Genomic DNA, 23,616 nt, shown 5'->3' with positions numbered 1-23,616 from the left:
CGTGTTAAATAAAATCTTCCTCTAACTTAAAATTAGATAGAAATTTATTTGATATAAAGACCGTGAATTAAATTTCATTCTTCAAGCTCAAAACGTTTTTGAGTTATCTTTGTCACAGATGGACGGACATTTTCAAAAAATGCATTTTTTCGATTTCATAGAGGTCTAAAACATAGAGATTCGTCTAAATCTCGAGTCCGATTTTTTTTTTTTTTTTTTTGATGATTACCATACTTTAACACGTATACGAGAAAATAAAAAACTGTAACTGTGGCTGTTTTGTTATTTACCCTGAATGCCGTTTTATGTAAGTATGCTTATGAGGAGATCGCTTACTTGAGCATAGCTCAGTGGGTCCAATTTACTGAAGACCGGAGCAATCTCGCGGAGGAATCTTTTTTTGTGACGATTTTAATATCTCCTCTTTTGATGTTTCGTATAAGAGAAAGTAAATAATAATAATCTAAAACAAAACAACGCGAGATACATTTACATGGAGTTAAAGTTTCCTTTAAAGATGAAAATCGCATTAGAGCAATGTTTCCTCCATCTTTTTCTTACAATTTTCCATGACATAAACCATTATAATATGTTATCTCCTAAGTAAGGCAGTAGAACTCGGAAATGAGGTGATATTTCGGAAAATATTAATCCGTCCGATTAGTTTAGCATCGATGAGTCTTCTGTCGCTTAAGTCGGTGAATCCACCATTAAGAACACTTAAGGAAATCAGTAGTCCGTGCAGCAGAATGGAATGAATCACATATTTTAGAAGAAAGTAAAAATATTTTAGATATTATTATTCAGAATGAAAAAAGAAGAAAGCACCTGTAGAGTTTCATTATTAAAAAACTTTAATATATATATATATATATATATATATATATATATATATATACACACACTTTCTATAATTTAGAGTCCTTTATAAATGTCCAACGATTCGATCTCGAAATTCTATATTTTAGATATCGCTCAATTCATTAACAATCTTTCGATAGTCTGTCTATTTGGAAAATGTAATAAACTATACAGATGGAATCTGGCATGCGAAATTCAGTTTTATGCTAAAATTATTTCTATCAAATTTAGAAACCTTACACTTGAAAAATTATAAGAAATTTTTTATTTCCTTTATTCTGTTTTATTTTAATTTAAAAGTACTTCAGAATGAATCCGAAAGATGGATTAATTAACAATGTTTATTGTGAAATGCATCAAACACTAAGAAAATAAACAGAATCGTTTGAAATAATCGGCCGAAAACATGTTAAGCCTAACCTCGTTAGCGTGGAGAAAGAAAAAAAAAAAAAAAGACTGAAGCCCTACTCATTTGGCGGTGGGGAAATGAAAAGATTTTTGACGGGAAAGTTAGTTTTTAATTAATAAAAAATTAATCGGAATAAATAGTAGCCTATGTCCTATTCTAGATTATACTCTATCACTGTGCTAAATCCCATCCATTTCCGTTCAGCGGTGATTGATTAACAAACAGAGGTAAACAAAGTAATGCATCGCCTATGAATACCACGCTCTTGCTATTTGCGTATGCGCAATTTGAAGTTTTCGCACATGCGCGGATAAATGTTTTACATAGTGGAAAAATAATTAAGTCGCAATTGTAAAACTCGTTTTTTAATTTTGATATGATTTCAATATATTAAAACCATCTCCAATAAATGCCGTACAAAATGGCACAAATATCTCCAATATCAGTTAAAAATTTCTCGAGTTTTTCGAGTTCAAACATACAGACGCTTTCAAGAGCCTTCATTTTATACTATGTATAGATGGGATCCAATGAGTATCAATGATACAATGAGTATCTGTTGCAAAGAAATGCTTGGAAATCTATTTACTATAGAACTTACTGAATATATATGTCAATATGTGGAGGGATTACATTTTACATAAATATAGCAAATTGTAGGTAACTATCCTATTATTCTAAGTGTAAATATTGGAATCTTAATAAAACACATATATTAATGAAGCCAAAATAAAATTTAAAGTGGAAGTTGTGATTTCTGCAATATTTTTAGTTAAACAAGTTGGCAGATTTCTTCCCCATCAACATACAAAATCAATGTTGATTTTTTTTTTTTTTTTTTTAGATAAATCAAAATGTTATGCTTAGGATAGGATATAGACCAAATTTAGCTAAGAAACTTTTTACGATTAAGCGTCAAATATCTCATTTATTTGGAGGCCACACATTAATTGATTAATAGCAATTTTTATAAATAGATGTTAAATGATTAAAATTTTTTAATTTTGCACTATGTATATGTGAATCGTAAATATCTGAATGCTTGATTATAATACAATTTAATGCAAAAAAAAAACAACAACAACACTTCATTTGTACAATAAAGCAAGTTTATTATCACATAAAAGTTGAAAAATAATTTGAGAGAAAGGATTATATTTTTTTACAAAGAATTTCATTCCATCTCTTGAGAATATGGAAAACGTATTGAATATGTGGTGTCCTTCTGAGCACATCGCTGTACGGGGTGAGTTAGTAATTTAGCCATGGAGTTGTGTAGCTTGGTGGTATTACGAGTGATTTCATAAATGTAAGATTTATCATGCTCATCTAAATCACACAAGGTTTCAAAGATTTCCTGGAAAGAGATCAAATATATTTTCTCTAAATTCTTTAAAATTTCCATTGAAAATAATGCTATAGAATATTTATTATCGTAATGAGTCTTTTAAGTTTTATTTCATATTAACTCAAGTATATTAATTTATTTGCCCATATTATCACTCTCAGATTATCCAGAGATATTAAAAATTTATCATGAAGATAAGAAATTTAGAATTCATGAACACTATTACGCATGTAATGCTAGTGTCTATCAAATCATGCACAAAAAGCAGTTCGAGGATAAACTACAAAAACATTAAAAATCAAGCATCAATTTTTGATAAACCTGCAATTCAACTCCAAATAAAAATGCTGATGTCAACTTGCACATATTTCCTTGGTAAAGTTGTTTACCACCAGATAACCCCTTTTAGCAAATATCAAAAATCTCTGGGATGAGAACCCTGGACGAATACCAGATTCTTCTTCTTCTTCTTCTTGTTTTTTTTTTTTTGTGCAGTATAAGTTCTGGCCGCAATAAATGCAAACTTTATCCTTTAATGGAGTCCATTATCTCCTTGTATTCTCAACATAACATAATAATATTTAAATATAAAAAAAAATCAACTTAATAAGTGATTAGAACATAACATCTACTATTTTAAAAATGAAATAAACATTCATTAAAATATTCTATACACAGGCACACTTTTGCTCTATAAACTTAACTTTGATTATAAAAACGACCTGTAAATATCTGAATTCCAATAAGTTTGGTGATATCTCCTTCAGAAGGATGGTTTAAGATGTTCAGAAAATCAAAAATATTTTTAATATTAAGTCTAATATTATACAGCAGTAAAATTATTAATCTAAAATATACTATTAGTTTCACTCATCTAAAGAGTAAAAGATTTATTTAATTGTATTGTAATTTAATAAATATTCTATTAATGCTCTTATTATACATTGGAGCCACAAAATGCATTATCTGAATATTTGAAAATGCAAGCAAAATGACTGGCAGTATTAAACATAAAAGTAATTCCAAATTTAATCAAAATTACACATTCAAAATAAATTAAACAAAAAAAAAAATGATTATTTATAGCTAATAAAAGAAATCCCAATCTAGAATATACTGAAAAGATCATATATGGCAAAATATTAAAAATGCTCCTTTACCTGACATTTATTTTCATGAGAAGGAGGTTCATGAATATATACTATATCCAAGATGAAAAAGGGATAATTTATAAGAAAATCTCGAGCCTGTAATTAAACAAAAATCAAAAGAATTTCAACATGGAGGAAAAAGTTTTCCCAATTTTTACTACACACAAGAGTGCTAATAAGGTACTTATTATTAATGCATTTTCTTGATAATATTATCAAGAAATAAAATTTTATTAACCTTACATACATACACAGGAATGTAATTTTCAAGAAAATTTAATACATTTTTTTTTTTATGTTTTCAGAAATGAAATATTTTGCATCAATTTTCCATATGTAATTAAATGGATTGGAATAAAATTTTTATTTAAATGACAAAAATTTAAAAGTTAATACTTCCAGTGTGTTCCCAACATTAAAGTTGTAAAGTTAGAATTTTAACATTTATTTTATAATGCAAAAGCAAAGTTTTTATAAAGATATTTATCCTATGTTGTATCAAACATTAAAAAAAAAAAATAATATTAAAAAAATTTTACATTTGCATTTTGCTAAACATATATAAAATACACTCAAATTTAAAAAAATCCCAAATTTTTATTGAATTATTGGAACATGCTATTCTAAAAAATAGGAAAATGGTGTAATTCACTGCTATATGAGAAAGATCTTTAGCCTAGTCTAATGTTACAATTTTTACAAATAATTCTTAATTTTGCTGCATAGGTTCTTATTTGGTATTTTCATTTTTCAAAAATAATATGTTCATTTTTAAGTTAAAAATTTTTTGTATGAATACAAATTTTCTCTCTTGAAATAGAAAATCCTACCTACGAAATAGTTATGCAAACTTAAAAAAAATCATGTAAGCTCAGATTATTGTCACTAAATTGCTGCCCAACTTTTCATTTATTATAAAAGCTAAAACAATTTTTTCATTGAAATAAAAAAAACATAACTTTCAAACAGTTCAACTCCATTTTTATAGTTATTACAAAATGTGTCAATTAGTATCTTTACTTTTTTTAGCTCAATGGAACACCTTAACAATTAGATCTATGTTGGAGATAAAGCAAGTTTGTCTATTCTTCAGAAGTTGAAGCTGATTTCACTCCAACATGATATTTATTTCCAGTGGATCCCATCTCATGTGGATCTACTTGGTAACGAAAGAGCAGACAAGCTTGCAAAGAAAGGAAGCAGCCTAGCGACTTCATCTTCTGCTGAGCTCACATAGAACTGTTCTCTCAGACGAAATTCTTAAATAAGAAGAATTGGATGGTACCCCCTATTCATGATTGGTATAGGGCCAATAAACCGGGACAATCCTTAATTCTTCCTTGTGATAGAAAAATCAACACTTGCCTGTTGTGCCTTGCCAGTGGCCACCTGAAATGTCTTTTCTTTTCTCAGGGTGAAAAATCTTACCCTCTTTGCCCGAAATGCTGCCAACATCGGGTCTCTGCTGAAAATATTCTAGACGATTTAGGACTTCTTTGGGAAGAAATTTATTCTTCTCCCTTATTCATTTTTGACTTTCTTCTTGTCAACGGATTTTTGGATTTAGTCTGACTAAGTCAGGCTATGAAGATTAGCAACAATAACAACTTTTTTCCTGCCATCCTTTACTTTCCTTTCAATAGTTATGCTATTTGTTTCTTTGAAATTGACCATAACTTAAACACGTTCAAACTTGGGGTTGCATTTTCTCCTATTTGGAATTTACATCGTATTCATTAATATTATATGAAATTAAAATTTCATTTTCTGGATGCAGTCTCATTAACAGATACTTCATTAGCATTATTTTTTTTCTATCTTCCTCTTAATAGTATCAAAATTATTATAAAAGTCATTCAATACATCGACCTGAAGTTAAAATCATTAACTGATTATTTATACCATTTAAAACATTATTCTTATATAAAGAACACAAAAGATCCAAGACTTCTTGCACAATTAAAAATTTAGATGACATTTTAAAAACTAGAATCGATTTTTAAAAGAACTCAAAATAGAAGCATATAAAAATGAGATAAATTAAGTTTGCTTTGATGCTTCAAATGCAAATAATTCTAATAATTTGTGGGGGGAGGAGAGGGATTAGATGTTTGAGAGCAATTTACCCTTTCTCATAACTGGTGCATGATATGCACCTGCAAGGTAGACTGTTATTGCTTAAATTAATTACATAACAGCAATATTTAGAATGTATTAGACAAAGAAAAAAGCATCTACATTAGTAACAGCTGGAAGTTAGGCAATAGTGAATGTACCATTATCCTATTTCGGGGACAGTAAAAATTGTAAGGAAATTTGATCTTTTATTTGATTAAAACATCCAATATTAATTTAAATATGTGCCAAAAATAAATATATAATGATATTACACTTGAATAATAAACTACCTTCAATCTGAATAAAAATATTCAAAAGAATTTATATAAAAACTTCTTATGTGTGCTGTCCTTTTTTTTAGGATGATTTGGAAATATAGGTTAACTACACTTAAAAAAAAAGTTCTGTGTCAAGCTGCAAATAACTTTTTAAATTATCTACTTGAATTTTAGATTTATATATATTATTTTGATGATTTTTTACAATTTTAATATCAGTCCTATTTTTGTATGATTTTATAAGCTGAATAAAATAGAAAGAGATATATTTATTGATAAATAATAATAATTATAATAAAAATGATGCTATATTAAAGAATTGAACAGTTCCAAATTTTCATGGAAATAGTACAGATTAGTAATATTTAACAATAGCAGAAGTTAATTTTTATTAAAAAAAATGCATACTGCACATATTTTTTGCAAAAAAAAGCAAAATGATTACAGCCATCTCTACAAAGTAGAAAACATAACTATAAGAAACAAAAGAAATACTAATACAATGTGCAATATTAAAAATTGTTTTGATGTTATAATCAGAATCAAGTAAGAGGAATGATTTTAAACAGTTTTTCAAATAATATATATAAAAAAAACTTATCAGGTTAAAAGAAAAAAAAAAAAAAAAAAAAAAAAACGTATTTTCTTAAACAAGTATCCAAACTAAGCACTAATTTTCTAAAATCCTGATTTGAAGACAAATATCACCAAATCTAAAAGCTATTTCTTTAAATTTAAGTGTTGGGATTTACAGTTATTTAAAAAAATGCCTTTCAAAGAGGAATTTTTTTCATCAAAAGAAAAAGTTGAATCATTTTGATAATTGATAATTTTGAAAAGAAATTTGCCATAAATTGAAATATAATTAATAATGTGGTTTTCAATTTCGGATACTTGTGGCATTAAAGGGAGATAAACAGGTCATTAGAAATTTCAAAATTATTTACTAGCTGCAATAAAATTTTTTTTTAAAATAAGATATAACACAATTTATTTATGAATGCTTTTAATAATTCTTATTTAAATTATGTAAAATACAATGAATAAAATTATTACTTCTTTTAGAATTGCTCAAATTACTATTTAATGTTTGGGAAATTTAGAAACTCTATGGAAGAATCCGAGTAAGAAATTTCTGATTTTCCCTTCTTTATTCCTTACATTGCATATTTTTACAAACATAATGAATTTAAGCAACAATACATGTATTGAAAAATGTAAATGCCTTTCTGTAATGTAAATTAAATATAGAAATAAAGCAATGATTTCCCATTTTTTTCTCCTGAATAAGGTTAAGGGAAATAATGTTTTTAAAGTTACTTTCTCTACTTAATTATCCAAATAAAATTAAATTTAAAGTAACATTTTAACATCCAAGTTTTCTTAAACTAAAAGAATGTAAAAAAAAAAAACCCATTTTGGCTATACTATGAAACAAAATAAAGCAATACAAACAAAGTGCAAATTTACACCAATGATTTTTAAATTCATGCTATGTATACTCTAAACAATACAATTAAAAACAAGCAAATTTTAATGATTTTATTTTAAAAGTAACTAATTTAAAAAAAGGACAGAAAAATTGTATTTTTTATTTAATATCAAGTTATTTTTATTTTATAGTTCAAAATCAAGCTACGTTATATATATATAAATCTGTTTTTGAGATAATTTACTGCATGTGCTAGAAAAATAAAAAATTATGTTTGATACAAGATTCTTTCATTTTTCATGAACATATAATACAGTATCTCAAAAACAATTTTTAGTAAATAGTATCATTTGAAATTAAGCCAATTATATACATACGTAATAAGTGATTTGCATGTTGCTGTAATTCTTTTTCATAACAGAAAAATATAAAATAAGAAAATGAGAACCACTATTTTGCTAGAATTAATTCTTTTAAGCCTTTAAAAATACAAAAAAATGTAAATTACCTCTTCATTAGAAAAATGAATCTTACAGCTAGATCGACCATATATTAGAATAACTCTAAACAGACATGGTAGCAAAGAAATTTTGCGAGGAATTCGCATTTCATATTTATCAGTTCTGAAAAAAGAAATATATATATCCAGAAAATCACAAAAATAAAATAAGCAATGTTTTTCACACAAATTTCAAGCCAAATTAATATAATTGAAAATTTTTTTGGGGGAAATAAAGAATTTTTTAGAATAAGAATGGCCCTTGATTTAATTGTGTATAAAAATAGCATACTATGTGAACACAAAAGTTCGGATACTTAATAACTATTAATGAATAAAAATTCAAATATAAGACTTACATTAGAGTAACAATAGATGCTAAATCTAGTGCAGATATTAAGGAAAATATGCAACAATGTAATCAATGCACATTTTAAAAACACAATAATAAAATAATTAAAACTGCAATTTTAGCTTTCAATTACAGAGAACGGGATATATGGAAGTGGAAAAAAAGATAGAATAATTAAGTAAAATATGAAATAATGGAAGCAATTTTTGATCTATAAATGTAACTTTTCCCCCATTTGCCAAAGAAAAAAAAAAAAAAAAAAAAAAAAAAGAGATTAACATTATCAAATTATTCTATATTGCATGTTATAAGTTAAGAGAATAAAAATAATTAAATTATAATATCATATGATATGAATAGACCAAAGACTTAATTCAGATGAAACGAAAACTTAATTGATATATCATACAGCTTATTATGTTCTTATATATTAGAAACTATATTTTTCAATTTTTTTTTTTAATTTTCTGAATAAACCTATAAAACATGAAACAAAAAAGAAACTAATCAATTAAAAATACATATAAATTTGTTGGAATTCCAATAAAGTGAAATATATTTTTTAGAAAATTTGAATTAGTTAAAAAATTTTTTATGATATGTTTAGCAGAAAAGGATACCGCAGCTTGTGCAATCTTGAGTTTCATTTAAATCCTGTAAGGAGTCAATCAATTCTTTGGGATCATTTGTAAATTCTCTAACCTGCATAAAAGAAATATAAAAATTTATTACCAATTAAAAATTAACAATTATTAAAGCTTCGTAAACATTTTATAATATGACAGTCTTTCAATCAAATGAAGTTAAAAATTTAAAAATGAATTAAAAAAATTGTAGTTATTTAATAAAACATCTTTTTTTTATATTATTGTCTCTATACAAGAAATAAGGAGATAATTACATCTAAAGACATAAACCTTTAATATAAATATAAAAAACCCCAGCTCCAATGAAGATGATAAATGATTTTTTAAAAAATAAACCAATAATTAATTTTATTTATGATTTTAAAACATATTTGACTTAAATTTATTTCATAACTCATATTTCATTTAACTCTGATAAATTTCTCAAGCTAATTTATAATGTTAGACAAATATGAACCAAAGTTATTTTTTACATAATTACCTTGTACAATTTGTAACTAAATAATACACACATACATATATTATATACTTATATGTTTATAAATATGAATATATTTTTACAGACAGTATAATAAATATATATAATATTAAATATTTCAAGCAATGTAATAATGATATTAATTATGTTTGAACAAACTGGTTGCATAATTATAAATCTTATGTATAAAAGATAATAAATTATTACAAAAATATTAAATACTTTGAATTAAATATTTCCATTTCAAGGATAGGTAGTTAAAGTGAAGTTTCCAAAATTTATTTTGTTTCATGACAAAAAATTAATCATTAGCATTTTTCAGAAAATAATGTTCACTCTATTTTCTCTGTAATTGATTTAACATCTTGATTTCTCATTTCATTTGATGGCAAATTTAATGTAGGGGCAACTTTGGATTGTTTTTCTTGCAATCACTTTTTGCAAGAAGTTTTTCTTGCAATCACTTTTTGCAAGAAAATCAAGCACCTAGGATTTCAAATTGCAATGATAATCATTTTCATTGAACTACTGAAAAGAAATTTGAGTATTTGGAAAGTTAAAGATATATTTTCTTTTGGATTTATAAATCCAAATTTTTTAAATATCAGGATGTGAAGTACATTAAAAAGTTGAGCTTTCCAATGTTTATGAATGCATCACAAATACGACAACAGCACAATATCTAGTTGAACAGTAAAGCAGAATACATACTGTCAAATATGTTTCAAGCTACAAATGTGAAACAGTATTTTTTAAATTGAGGATGAATATAGATATTACACAATAAAAAAATGAAATCATAAAGAAGCTTTTTATTAAAAAATAATAATAATTAAAGGGCTCTTAATAGTTTTTAAGGTTAAATCTACTAGTTTTTAATTTGGTGAGAAAGAATGTAAAAAGAAAGCAATACAAGGCTGGATGTAACTAAGTCCAAATATTACATAATTTATTTTCATTCACTGATAATTTATATTAGTAAACAATAATAATAATAATAATAAAAAAAGACTGATGATATTTTGAAAGTGTTTGAAAATATTTATACTGAACAACAAGAGCAAGGAATAATTTTCATTAAAAAAAAGCATTTATAACATGGAATTGGTAAGGAGTAAAAAATTATATTTCTGATATAAGGTGCTGTGGATATAATAAATAACCCTTAATCAGATATTATTCACTCATAAAGCTACAATAAATTTATTATTTTAATATTAAAGCATGTGAAATAGCAGTAAAGAATCCAGAAAGATAAACTCCCATTCAACCTTGACATCCAAATTTAATCCATAAACAGAACTCTGATGATGTAACTGGATGGACATGATGAAGCTACTTTCCCAAGAAGAGACCTCCAGCATCAGTCAATTGTCATATTCTACAACAAAAAAAGCCAACATCTGCTCCAACATTATACTTATTTCTCCGTGGCTAATATTTTTTGTCAAAACTCCCAAATAAAGTTGATTAAATTGTTTAAACAGCTAAATGTTCTATAAACACCTATAATCATACAAGTTGCAGACAATAAAACCCGACTTGTATAAACAGTCCCCTAAGAATCCGTTTTGGCATGGTGATGAACCACCCATTCTAGTAAAATAATTTGGTGGAGGTTTTTAAGGCAAGGTATGAAATAATTTCCTGTGATTTAATTACTGGGCATATCTCCTATACATCACATTTATGAACTCCTCTACCCATGCCACAGGGTAAACACAACAACAACAACAAAAAAAAAAAAAAAAAAAAAAGAGAACTAAAACAACAAATTAATTTCAAACTTCATAAACAGAATATGAAAATCTATTGATGTTGTTTACATATATCTGATATCCATAAACAGAAATATGATTTAAAAAAAAGTTTTAAAACAAAGTAGAATATTTTAAAAATTGATTCAAAATGTATCAAATTTCAACAGTTTGGCAAAGAAATAAATTTTATTAGAAAAGACAAAGATAATGTTTCTTATGACTGATTACTAGGGAGATATCCAAATATCAAAAGAAAAGATATTTTGACATTGAGTAAAAATAATTGGTCACATCTTGATTTAAATATACATCAGAAAAAAGTTGATATTGTCTAAGTATCTAGCATAATTTCTAAATTTTTAATTTAAAAGTGCAATAAAAATGGAAATCAACGTAATTAAGAGCATTTTTAATTACAGACTAGTCATCTTATGAGCATAAGATGACTTTCATATTCAGCGGAAGAAAATTACAAAATTGTAAAGCTGCTTCTATTCAACAGCTGCTTATAACTTTTTTAAATACATTATTATAAGTTAAATGAAATTGATTGGACTATCTAAATATAAATAATAGTTACAGTGGCTATATAGGTATAGTGTATGGTTATATAAGTATAATTCAATCAAATTTTGCACACTTAATACAGAAGTAGACATGAGAAAGAATACTGTCTACTTTTGAATGCAGAAAAGTTAATGAAATGTTCAACTAATTACAACTTTTTTTAAACATGTTGAACTACTCTATTATTATTTTTTAAATTTTACTTTAATACATCTTTGGGCAATGTTTTTATTGATTTATCTACGCTTAAAATTAAGCTTAAGTCAAAAACTCAAACAAAACTGCAGTATTAATATAACACATTAATAACTTATAGGGAAAATTAGCTATTGATGTCTTTTAAAAATCACTTGGTTAACTGATATCCTAATAAAATATTAAATGTTTTAAATGATAAAGGAATTTTTTTAAAGTACAATATTGTTTAAAAAAGTAGTTTTATATTAAAAATATTTGATACAAAAGGATTTTAATTTGTTGGAACATTCAGTATATCAATTAGTATCTACATATAATGAATGTTTGATCCATCAAACCATTCAATTGTATTCTTTAGCGAATGTTAAAATTAAAATGAAAAATTTGTTTTCTTTAAACATTAGTCACTCATAAATAGGACTTTCATGTTCATTTTTTTAAAGTATATATATTTTTGAATTCAGATACTAAATAATTTATTAGTAACTGATTCTTTTAAATTTGTATTATCATTGCTAAGAAATAACAAGGTAAAAATTTAAATAAATGCATTCCATAATAATATTTAAATGGCCAGGGATGCCAATATTTTGGACAAAAAAAAACTGGTTGCTAGAAGTAATTAATTAAATATAAATTAAAACTTTTCTATTTTCATTTAAGTGTCACTTCAAGACCTAAATTATTGTTTCAAATATAAATTAAAGACAAAATTTTGAAAATAATAATTTAGCATTTTTTGTAAGAAATGCAATAAAGGATTGTAATACTATTGCAGAGATCAAACTAACTTATGCTTATCTTAAAAGATCCAGATGGAATGAGTTGTGCAGTAAAATTGATCCTAGAACTCCAAACACTAAACTTTGGAAAATCATCAAGGGTATCTGCAAGGAACAGATTCAAAATGAAGAATGCAATTCAATCAGGAACAACGATGGACAAATCTTCTCTGACGACAAATCAGCAGCCAATGGCCTTGCCGCTCACTATCAATTGACTGGCAGGCTTCATTTTGCAAACGGAGACAAGCCCATTTTAAGTAAAGCCAGAAATATCGTTCACGGTTGTCACAGCACTGATTTGGGTGATCCAACTCTTAACAAAAAAATTTTCCATGAGAGAATTACTTATTGTATCCACTTTTCTTGATCTCAACAAGTCTCCAGAACCAGATGGACTTTCTGGAAGTTTGCTTGAATACCTTGGAAGTATGAGAAAACAAAGGCTTATTGACCATTTCAACTTATCGTGGAAGAAAGGATGCTTACCACAGGAATGGAAAAAGGCAATCATTATTCTAATTAAAAAGCCTAACAAGAATTCTTCCTCCCTTGAGGATTTTAGACCAATAGCACTTACATGTACAACTAGCAAGGTAATGGAAAAAATGATCCTAATTCGACTACAATTCTTCCTAAACCAAAACAATCTTATTGTGAGCAATACGGCTTTTGAAGAGGCCACAGTATCACTGACCGAGTTCCTTACTTTGCACAGACAATCAGAGATGCTCATAACTGCAAGCCAATGCATCACACCATGGCTGCTTTTTTAGATCTTACAAAGTGACAGAGTTTGGGAAAACAAATTAATCATTAAGCTGCATAATAGCTTCAACATCTGAGACAATACTTTGGCATGGATCTCAGATTATCTACAACAGAGATTTATCAGGGTTAGGTTCAATAAGACATTTTCAAACAATTTTCATCTTAGCCAAGGTGTCCCTCAGGGTACAATGCTTAGTCCAACACTATTCTCTATGTTTTTAGCAGGTGCAGAAAAAGTTACCTCTTTTAGAACACGCATTGGAATGTTTGCTGATGACATTGCTCTTTGGAGCTCTGGATTCAATATAAACTTTTTACAGTCCAAACTCAATGAGTCTTTGAAGGTCTTGTCCGAGTTTGCTGCAGAAAAACTCAAATTTAATCCTGCCAAATCGATTACTACCTTTTTTACAACCAATAAACACTTATACAACTAGAAACCAAAATTGATGCTTGAAAATCAAGAACTTGCCTATGAAAAACACCCAAAATACTCAAAGATTTGTTTTGGATTCTGAAGTAATAAGCACGTTGATTACATCGTCTCAAAAGCAAGAAAATGATTAAACATCCTTAAATATATTGCAGGTAGAGACTGGGGAGCTGACACGACTACCCTTAGAACTACTTATCTAGCTATCATCAGACCTTTACTTGAATATGGATTCCCAATTTATTGCCATGCCTCCGATTCCAACTTGAAGAAACTTGAACAGGTACAGCTTGTATAATAACTGGTCTGAAATGAAGTTGCCCCTCAGATATTGTCCTTTATGAAGCCGATTTGAAACCTCTCAAGGCATGCTAACATTATTAAATATTACAATAAACTTTCCAGGTATGGTATTCAAAACAACACCTCAAAATACTTAAGCAATTGGACTAACCTCCAGAGACTCAAGAAAAATAGTCCCTTTAGACAAATCTTGTCTCAGAATTTAATTCCTAAAAATGTAGAGCCACATTCTCTTCACTCCTATATGGATCCAACTGAAGAACTTACCAGGGTTCACTTCCATTTCAACCTCCCTGTTCCCATTAATAAAAAGGAAAATGCGTCAGAACACCTTAGACGATTGGCCTTGGAAGTCATTAATAAAATCCCTAAATGCGGCATTAAATTGTATACTAATAGCAGCAAAATCAACAATTTTGCAGGTAGTGGCGTCTATATTGTAACTCTTAGTCATTGTCTATTTTTTCTCTATACCAACGAAATTCAGACTTCTGTTCCGTTTTTAGAAGCGAACTTCTAGCAATCGATGAGGGACTTAAAACCGTTTTACAAGAAAATAATTATAAGAATCTTTGGATTCTTACTCATAGCCACAGCTCAATGGAACATCTCATGTGGATCTACTTGGTAACGAAAGAGCAGACAAGCTTGCAAAGAAAGGAAGCAGCCTAGCGACTTCATCTTCTGCTGAGCTCACATGCTTAGAACTGTTCTCTCAGGCAAAATTCCTAAATAAGAAGAATTGGATGGTACCCCCTACTCATGACTAGTATAGGGCCAATAAGCCGGAGCAGTCCTTAATTCTTCCTTGTGATAGAAAAACCAACACTTGCCTGTCGCACCTTGTCAGTGGCCACCTTAAATATCTTTTCTTTTCTCAGGGTGAAAATTCTTACCCTTTTTGCCCGAAATGCTGCCAACATCGGGCCTCTGCTGAAGATATTCTAGACTGTTTAGGACTTCTTTGGAGAGAAATTTATTATTCTCCCTTCCTCATTTTTGACTTTCTTTTTGTCAACAGATTTTTGTATTTGGTCTGACTAAGTCAGGCCATGGAGATTAGCAACAACAACAACAATACTATTGACTTTACTTTAAATGCATTATTGTTTCAAGGCTTGTATATTTTTACTTTTCATCTTTTGTTCTATATTTACCTAAAAATTAAACACAAAGGAGAAACTAATAATCGATTAAAATCTAAAATGCGACATTTTACAAATAACAAATTTTTGTACTCCTTCTTTAGCTTATATTAGCTTTCTTAGCAAAATATGCATAAAATGAATAAGATAAGCATTCTTATATTTGAAAGGTTTTATTTTTTAATCAACATCAAAACTTAAGTTTTGGGCTCTGTTACATTAACACAGAGGAAATATTTAATGTTATTCTTTATATTTAGCAAACATTCCATTTCTCTATTCAACTAACAAAAGAAGTACTAACATTTTTGATTGACTGCTTGATATTTTATTGAAAAATTCGAAGAATATTTTAAGTTAATAAAATTTCTTACCCAAGTTGCATTTTCATAGAGAACCATTAAAGAAAATTCATGCTTTCTATTGATGAAATGTTTGTTTTCAACAAATAATTCAATAGTTCTCTTAACCATGCTAAGAGGTGTATGCTGAGACCTGAAAAAGTAAAGAAAATAGAACAAATTTAAATTTCTGTCATCTAGTGTAATTTAGAAAGAAATTTTTAAAGAATATTACCCAAATACAAGCATTAACATCGTAAAAAAAAAAGTTAGTTTAAATATAAATTACTAAAATATAAAGATACATTTAAATAATAATGAATATATGAGATTGTATTCATAATATTATAATATTACGTAAACAAATATATTCATGTAGCATTACCATATTACGAATATATTCCTTCATCATATCACATTTTCAAATTTAAAAAAAAAAAAAATGTGAAAAAATGTATTAAATAATTTATGATAAACTTGAAATCATTTTTACAAAGGTAATAATAATTTACTACTCATAATAAAACATATTCACAATAACAATATTTAGAAATTTTAACTTTACATCTCAATAAAACCTTACCCATCACCAAGTTTGAAAGGTACTTGTTCCATGTCTGCTGACATATCTAAACAAAAGACCTGAAATATAGAAATAACATTTTGATTAAAGGGATTCAAAAGAAAATCACTGCAATTAAGGTCTTTTTCTATATTTCTTTATTTTATACATTACCTCAAAATTTTAGTATTAGAGATTTCAATCTACAGTTTGAAAAAATGAATATTCTTCGGAAGTTCAATAGCATATCAGTATTATTTACTAATATTTACAAATTAATCGAACACAAGAAATTTAACTTTTAGCAAGAATGTAAATAAAACTTGGAATTTATATCTATATTTTATATTTGACTGAACTATTCTGAAAATTTATAAACTAATTAATATTAATTAAATACTTATTATACAGAAACAAAATTTATATTTCAAATTTGATAATAACAAATGTCGTTAAATAAAAAAATAACATAACATGGCATTAATTTGTTATGACTTGCAATGTAAAATATTTTCCTTAATGTTTAGAAGAAATCTTTTATTGGAAACTAAAATTTTAATAAAGCTGAATATGAATGTTAAAATTATGAATTGTTTACTATAGGTTTTATATGTAAAAGACAATAATCAGAGAATCTATAAGTTATAATCAGTAAAAAAAAAAAAAAAAAATGACGTAGTTCTTATTTAACTTGTTGAATTATAGGTTAAATTTTACTTTTTAAAAAAATGTTTGTTTAGTGTTTCACAATTAGAGGCCATGTACTTCAATAAAGTAAAAAGAGAAAATAAAAATAATGTCACTTCTTTTATTAAAAATATTTAATAAAAAGTGATTAAGGGAAACTAAAAATGTTATATTCAATAAAATTTAAAACACATAATATATTTCAAAACTACAAATTTCAGAAGACATTTAGTATTTTTATTTGGTTTTTTTTTTTTTTTTTTTTTTCATTTCAATATACAGGTAAACATATTTTATCGAGATATAATATGGGAAAAACATTTGTAAAAACCTCACACTAAACTTTGTCAAAAGGAATATACATTCTTTCTGACAAAATAAAGTATTAGAAATCTGATAAATTTACAAAATTGATTATTAATGGTTTGATGATGATGTTGCAGATCTGAATATGAAAAATTTTAAGGAATTTAGTTACATTATGGGAATTTAAATCATATGTATAATGACACTAAACCTGATTTCTTGTTTACTATTAAAAAAGAAGGAAGAACAAGAGAATCATGATATATTTTATAGTATAAAGTCACAAGTTTAAAATTGTGACCAATATTTTAAATATAGCAAATATATCACTTTTGAAATAAGATTATTATCAATTTTCATCTTCCCATGAATGATATAAGAAAATATTATTCCAAGAATATTAGCAAATCTCTATGAGAACGAATAAAAGTTCACAAATATAAATATTCAATACAACATAAAAATAAAATGAATATATCAAGTAAAACAGATAGATTACATATTTAATTTGCATTTTGTAAGCATTTGAAAGGTAATACTTATTTGAAAGAAAAGTTCCAATAAAATATTATTCTTTGCTTTTTGAATAATAAAGCAATAAAAATGTATTTTCTATTGCCTCCAAATACTTTAGCATCTGATGAAAAATGATCAATATTTTTTAAAAAGCTGCATTTAAAAATTTTTAACCTTTAAATATTACTTTTCCCTATTATACCACAATTCATTATACATGTTAAATTTGTTAAAAACTTTTGACATGGGAAGGAAAAATTACGAATTTTTGTGTCATAAATATTATAATCTAAAATCTGAATTTTGCACCAATATTATAGATCACAAAATGATTAACTTACAATTTTCTCAGTATAATTGATTTTTGGCACAGTTAATTGCATATGTTTGAAATAACCATTTAAACTTTTAGGCGAATCGGGTTCTAAATCGACATTCACTTCTACTGATTTGGTTTGACTTTTATTTGTATCGTTGTTATTGCTACTGTTTGTTGTTTTTGAAGGTTCATGTGGAATTGAATTCCTAAGCTCGGTTTTATCACTTTTAATCTTCCCAGTTTCATCTTCGGGCTCAGATATACAGCACTTTTGGTTGAAAGTCTCAGTATTTGGTTCCGATGTTTCTTCAGTAGGAAGAACTTTCACTTGGACATTACTTTCAATGTATGTGCTTAATTTCACTGCTAAGCCATCTTCATTTGCAGACATATTCCAATATTAGATTACAATCGATAATTTTCAATGATTTTTCCCCTAACATCCAATGACACTTGGAAAAGAATAAAAAAAACAAGCTAATTTATTCGGTTTGATTAATTGCATCGCATATAATTTCGTTTGGTCCGTTCTAAAAAAGAAAAACAGCATTTATTTATATTTATTTATACAAGGCTTCCTAAGATTTTCAGTTCTCCACTTCACTTCAGTTTATTATGGAAAGAAAGTTATTAATCTAACCGTTATCTTTAGTTTTTTATTTCAGTTTCGATATCTGTTTAGCATTCTGTTAATGATGTATTTGATTTTGAAGAAAATTTATGTGAATTTACATTAAATTTTGATCCGAAAAGGCCTTTGAAGCATAAGAGATTCAGAAAAAGATGATTCAGTATTGCTAAAGATAATCTTTTAATGCCATGCAATTTTTGCTTCTCTTTTCTTTTTATTAATTTGTCTGCTTTAATTTGCCAAAATTTAATTTATTTGAGCTTGACTGTATTTAAATTAATTTTTAAAGAGCTTTCTTTTTTATAATTTGGGGTGGTTTTTAAACAAAATAAAATTATATCATATTACAAATGATATCATTTGGTCATTCAATCAATTCAATTTCAATCAAATATTTAAAAATTAATTTCTTTTGTGAAATAAGTTTTGTAATATATAATAAATTTTATTAAATACAGATTGATTGATTACGTAGAGAATGTTTAATTATGTAGAGAAATGTTATACGTCACAAGTGTCAAACCAATGCCAGAGTAAAAAAGAAAAAGAAAAAAAGATTGCCCCGTTAACTCCTGCGGGTCAAGGTGCTTTGAAATCAGGAAGTAAACTGTGGTGTTTGTTATTATGTCTCTTATAAACCTTCTGGCGGATTTTGACCTGATGATCTAACCTGTTACCAAAAGAAATACGGTATCCACTACAAGGTAAGTATTAATGTTTACTGTATTAGGTGCTCATTACGTCACAAGTGTAATGCAAAGAAAGCAGTAAAAGCTAGAATTGTTTTGAATTTATTATTTAATGTGACGTAAAGTGTGAGTAAAAATTTACCACCTCTAATTTAAATGAAAACTTTTTACAACTGTAATTTTACAAATATAATTATTGTTACATTTATTTAATTTTCACGTGAGCTTCTTCCCCATTATAATATGCTGCATAAGAGTTATTTGTTTGGATATTTCCAAAAATATTTCTTTTTTTGAACGAAATATTTAATTCTTAAAAAAAAGTCCATATGACACTTTCTCTATACGATGAATGATATTATCATAAACACTCTAATCTATGTTTGCCGTTCTGTTAAATGATCAAAGCTAAATAAATAATTCCCATATTATAAATAGCAATTTCATTTTTTAATTATTGATATTTGGAAAAAATATCGTTAATATTAAAAACATGATACCATATTTATTCGCAAAAACAATTCTAACTGGTTTTTTTTAGGTATTAACTGTATTAATGAAAAATATAATCTATTTTCCATGCTGCTTTCTGAAATAGTTGTATATATTGTTTTGAATAGCTTATATAAATACATATGAAGTTCATTATAGTATTCATTTATATTCAGATATTTTATGACAGATCAGATTGATATTGAAAAATTGTCATCTAAATTGGCAGGATTGTAGTCTTTGAAACTCATACAAAGTAGTGTTTTACTTTATGATCTTGAATTAATGATATGTGTTGTTGAAATATGACAATTTATAAGCTTTTTTGTAATTTTATATCGAACAAGATGTAAGAATTCATTAAAATGTTTTTAAATATCACTAGTTGTAATTATTTTTGAGGTTAAAAATAATGATTAGGACATGTTTTGATTAGAGATGTAATTAAAATAATTATTCATCAAAAATTTTTCATATATTGGTGAAATTCTATGCCATAAAATTCCTAAAATGAGATGAGACTTATACCAGCAAAAGTGTTTAATAATGTCAATTGATATTAAAATTTAATTGATATTACTTTATAATATATAATTAACATATTTGTACCATTTATAGTTTATTCTTTTCAAATTTAATTAAATAAATGGTTTAAAATTTCAGTGATAATTATGCTTTAGTGTATTTATTTTCATTACTGAATTTCTTTGAAATTTCTAATGGTTTTTTTTAAAAAAATATTATTTAATGAAACAATGTTAATTTTGATAACTTTTGAAATTCTTGCTATGCTTGTAGTTCAAGTGAATCGAAAGTGCCAATATGTTTGATTATAAAATGCGATAATTTATTGAAAAATAGTGAAATTCTCATTGACATTACATGATTATATGAAGAAGAGAATTACTTGTTACTATGAATGTTTTGTAAATTGCTTTATTAATTAAAAATGTCAACTAATTCAGTATTTTAATATTGGCTTTTTTGGTGGGAAGGGAGGATATACAATTTTATTAAAATGAAAAAATAATAGTTATTAATTTTTTATTTAAAATAAATCGCTTGTTTAAATTTGCATGAATCAAGTATTTATTATTGATTTTTATTTTGCAAATGAATATTTACTTTATATTTCAACATCTTATTTTCATTTCAGTCAATAAGTTCTTCTTAGGATGTAATTTCTTTGGTTATCTTCTAACTGTAAATATTCCCAATCAATGTTATTCTATATATTTAATCAATACTTTTGACTTTAAAAGATGAGCATTTTCTTATTTCAATATTTTATTATGGATCAATATGTAATCAATTATAAAATAAGTGAATTGTTTTTAATGATTTGATATTAATTTTCAAACAATATTGTTCTTATACTAGATATTTGTGATGTGATCTCAAGCATTGAAGCTCAACTACAAAAATGCCTGATCATCTTCATCCCGTTCAACAGTTGTTCCTTGCCATGGAAATGGTCCCCATGGAAGATCATGCTAGCAACAACAATAACCAGAATTCACTCTGGCAACTTCGAGATAGACTTTTCCAAGTACTCTTTGAAAGGGCTACTCTTAGTTATGCTTCAATTTTTCCTCCAGGTGTTCGAAAACTCATGGAAGTAGGATTATTAACTCTTGTGAGTATTTTTCTTCTGTAAAGCTTTTTTTAATAAAATGAGTTGGTTAACGATTGTGTTAATGTATGTGATTGTATGAATGATAGTGTTAATAACAGTGCAAGAAATATTAAAGCTATTAAGCATTTTATTACGAACTATAAAAACATCTTGAAATATTACCAATACTAAATTTTTATTAATGAATACTTCTATTGAATTTTAATAATTTCAGCTTAAAATTATAAATTATTTGAAAAGAAAAAAATTGGTATTTATATATTGACTGCATACTGTTGGTAAACTTTTGGCTTAATTGTATGTCTTTAGCAAATTTAAGACGTAATTGCTTGGTTAGATGAAATATTCATATTATTAATATTTATCATTTGTTTGCATGTAGAAAGATTATATCAAAAGCATATTGTAAGAAAACTATTGTGTATTTGTGTTTTCTATTTAGTTTACTTGAACATTGCAATATTTTAACATTAATTTTACCATGTCTGGTTCAATCCTGTTGTGTCTAATATACTGTTAGAGTAGGAAAAGAGTATAAAAATAAGATATGATTGTTCCTCTGCATTTACTTCATCCTGTTTGATAAAGCTAAAATATTTGATTAAATTCTAAAAATGCATCTAAATAGTTTGGATTCATGTATTTTTGTTTTTTAAATAAGATTCTTCATTGAAATAAATTGTGATTATTTTATATCTATCAAAATCATTCTTTTGATGTAAAATGTCTGTGTACTGAATAATTATATATTTCTATTAAATATTAAAATATGACTACAATTATAAAATTTTATTAATTTTAAATAAGAAGGCAAAAGCTTGTTTAGAAATAAATACTCTATTTATATGTTAATGAAGCTAAAGAAATTTATTTTATTAATTTTGTCCAAGGAATCAAAATATAATTATATTTGGAAGGTACAAAAAAAAATATGCAATAAGATTGTATTTGTGTCTATTATAATTTATAAAAAAGGAATTTAATATCATGTAAGAAACAAACAGTCAGAATTGTAAAATGGAATAGTTTTGAAATTTCGTTTTTTTTTTTTTTTTTTTTTTTTTTTTATGATTCAATAATACCTTGTTTAGAACTTATGATAATGGATTTTACTTGTTTTTATATCGGATTGTTACTGGTCATGGTTGGGTGCACAATAGATAATTGATCTTCATTCAAGTATGATTAAAAGAAGAGATAATTTAATTTTCCTGTTCTTCAATATTTATGATCGTTTCCCTCAGTGAAATAAAATTCCTTTAGACAGATATTGTGAGAAGTAATTCTAAGATGGAGGAAACGTTCTTTCCTTTTAAATTAAAGAGAAATGTACTTTAAAATGAGATTTTCATGGCCAATTTTCATAATTTCTGATTCATTTTCCTGAAATTTTTCGATAAAATCTTCATGTCACCACAAATAGTATGCTAAACAGCAAATTGGATAATCTTTATGATATATGAGTTTTGTGAGGCATTAAGTTGCATATTTTTATTATGGCAGTTATTCAATTTCTGTGTTATGTTTCTTTGATTTTCAAAAGCTGTCTGATATTCTGTACACTAAAAAGATTTTCTGAACATTAAACTTTAAATTTTTAAAGATTATTTACAGAATATTATGTTACTAAAACTATTATTTTTAAGGTTTTGTATTGTTATGAACTAGCTATAAATCTAAATTTGCTTAAAGGATTTTTTTTCTTTTGCTATTTATTTTTTAAAATTAAACTTTTGAATTAAACATTTTATAATTTTGTTTTCTTTTTAAAGATTTTTAATAGTAGAATTGAGTGAAATTATGTTGAGGGTGGGGAAATTTCATTATCTTATTTATATAGAATGATATAAATATAAGTTTAATCTTTGATTAGTCATTTGATTTTTTTTTTTTCAGTCTCTCCTC

General features: G+C 26.1%; 2 protein-coding genes across 4 annotated transcripts in view; one reads left to right on the top strand and one right to left on the bottom strand.

Annotated features, from left to right (window-relative positions):
- Positions 1 to 2,357: 2,357 nt before the first annotated feature.
- LOC129984381 (BRISC and BRCA1-A complex member 1-like) lies at positions 2,358 to 18,883 on the bottom strand. Its single transcript, XM_056094260.1, has 8 exons — positions 18,286 to 18,883; positions 16,457 to 16,515; positions 15,907 to 16,027; positions 9,069 to 9,150; positions 8,456 to 8,480; positions 8,106 to 8,220; positions 3,779 to 3,865; positions 2,358 to 2,627 (listed from the first exon to the last, which is right to left on the bottom strand). The coding sequence occupies exons 1-8, from the start codon at positions 18,652 to 18,654 to the stop codon at positions 2,445 to 2,447; spliced, it is 1,041 nt and encodes a 346-aa protein (XP_055950235.1). The 5' UTR covers positions 18,655 to 18,883; the 3' UTR covers positions 2,358 to 2,444.
- Positions 18,884 to 19,440: 557 nt separating this feature from the next.
- LOC129983996 (membralin-like) overlaps positions 19,441 to 23,616 on the top strand; it is a 51,841-nt gene continuing 47,665 nt past the window's right edge. For 2 of the 3 annotated variants that reach the window (XM_056093739.1, XM_056093741.1), the window contains exons 1-2: positions 19,441 to 19,598; positions 21,456 to 21,711. In XM_056093739.1, coding sequence (XP_055949714.1) covers positions 21,499 to 21,711 — 213 coding nt within the window. In that variant the 5' untranslated portion in view covers positions 19,441 to 19,598; positions 21,456 to 21,498. Of the gene's footprint in view, positions 19,599 to 19,658; positions 19,710 to 21,455; positions 21,712 to 23,616 lie in introns of those variants that run through there. The other variant, XM_056093740.1, reaches the window with a different exon arrangement.

This window comes from Argiope bruennichi, chromosome 9 (genome assembly GCF_947563725.1).
Source record: "Argiope bruennichi chromosome 9, qqArgBrue1.1, whole genome shotgun sequence".
Lineage (NCBI taxonomy): Eukaryota > Metazoa > Arthropoda > Arachnida > Araneae > Araneidae > Argiope > Argiope bruennichi.
The sequence above is the reverse complement of the archived record's forward strand: the minus strand, read 5'-3'. Positions and strand labels throughout refer to the sequence as shown.

What these genes read in the sequence shown, in the direction of transcription:
- LOC129984381 (XM_056094260.1), bottom strand. Translation starts at nt 18,654, where the DNA reads ATGTCTGCAAATGAAGATGGCTTAGCAGTGAAATTAAGCACATACATT. An exon ending in TCAATTATACTGAGAAAATT is followed by an intron (nt 16,516 to 18,285) that starts GTAAGTTAATCA and finishes TCTATATTTCAG; the next exon opens with GTCTTTTGTTTAGATATGTC. An exon ending in CCTTTCAAACTTGGTGATGG is followed by an intron (nt 16,028 to 16,456) that starts GTAAGGTTTTAT and finishes TTACTTTTTCAG; the next exon opens with GTCTCAGCATACACCTCTTA.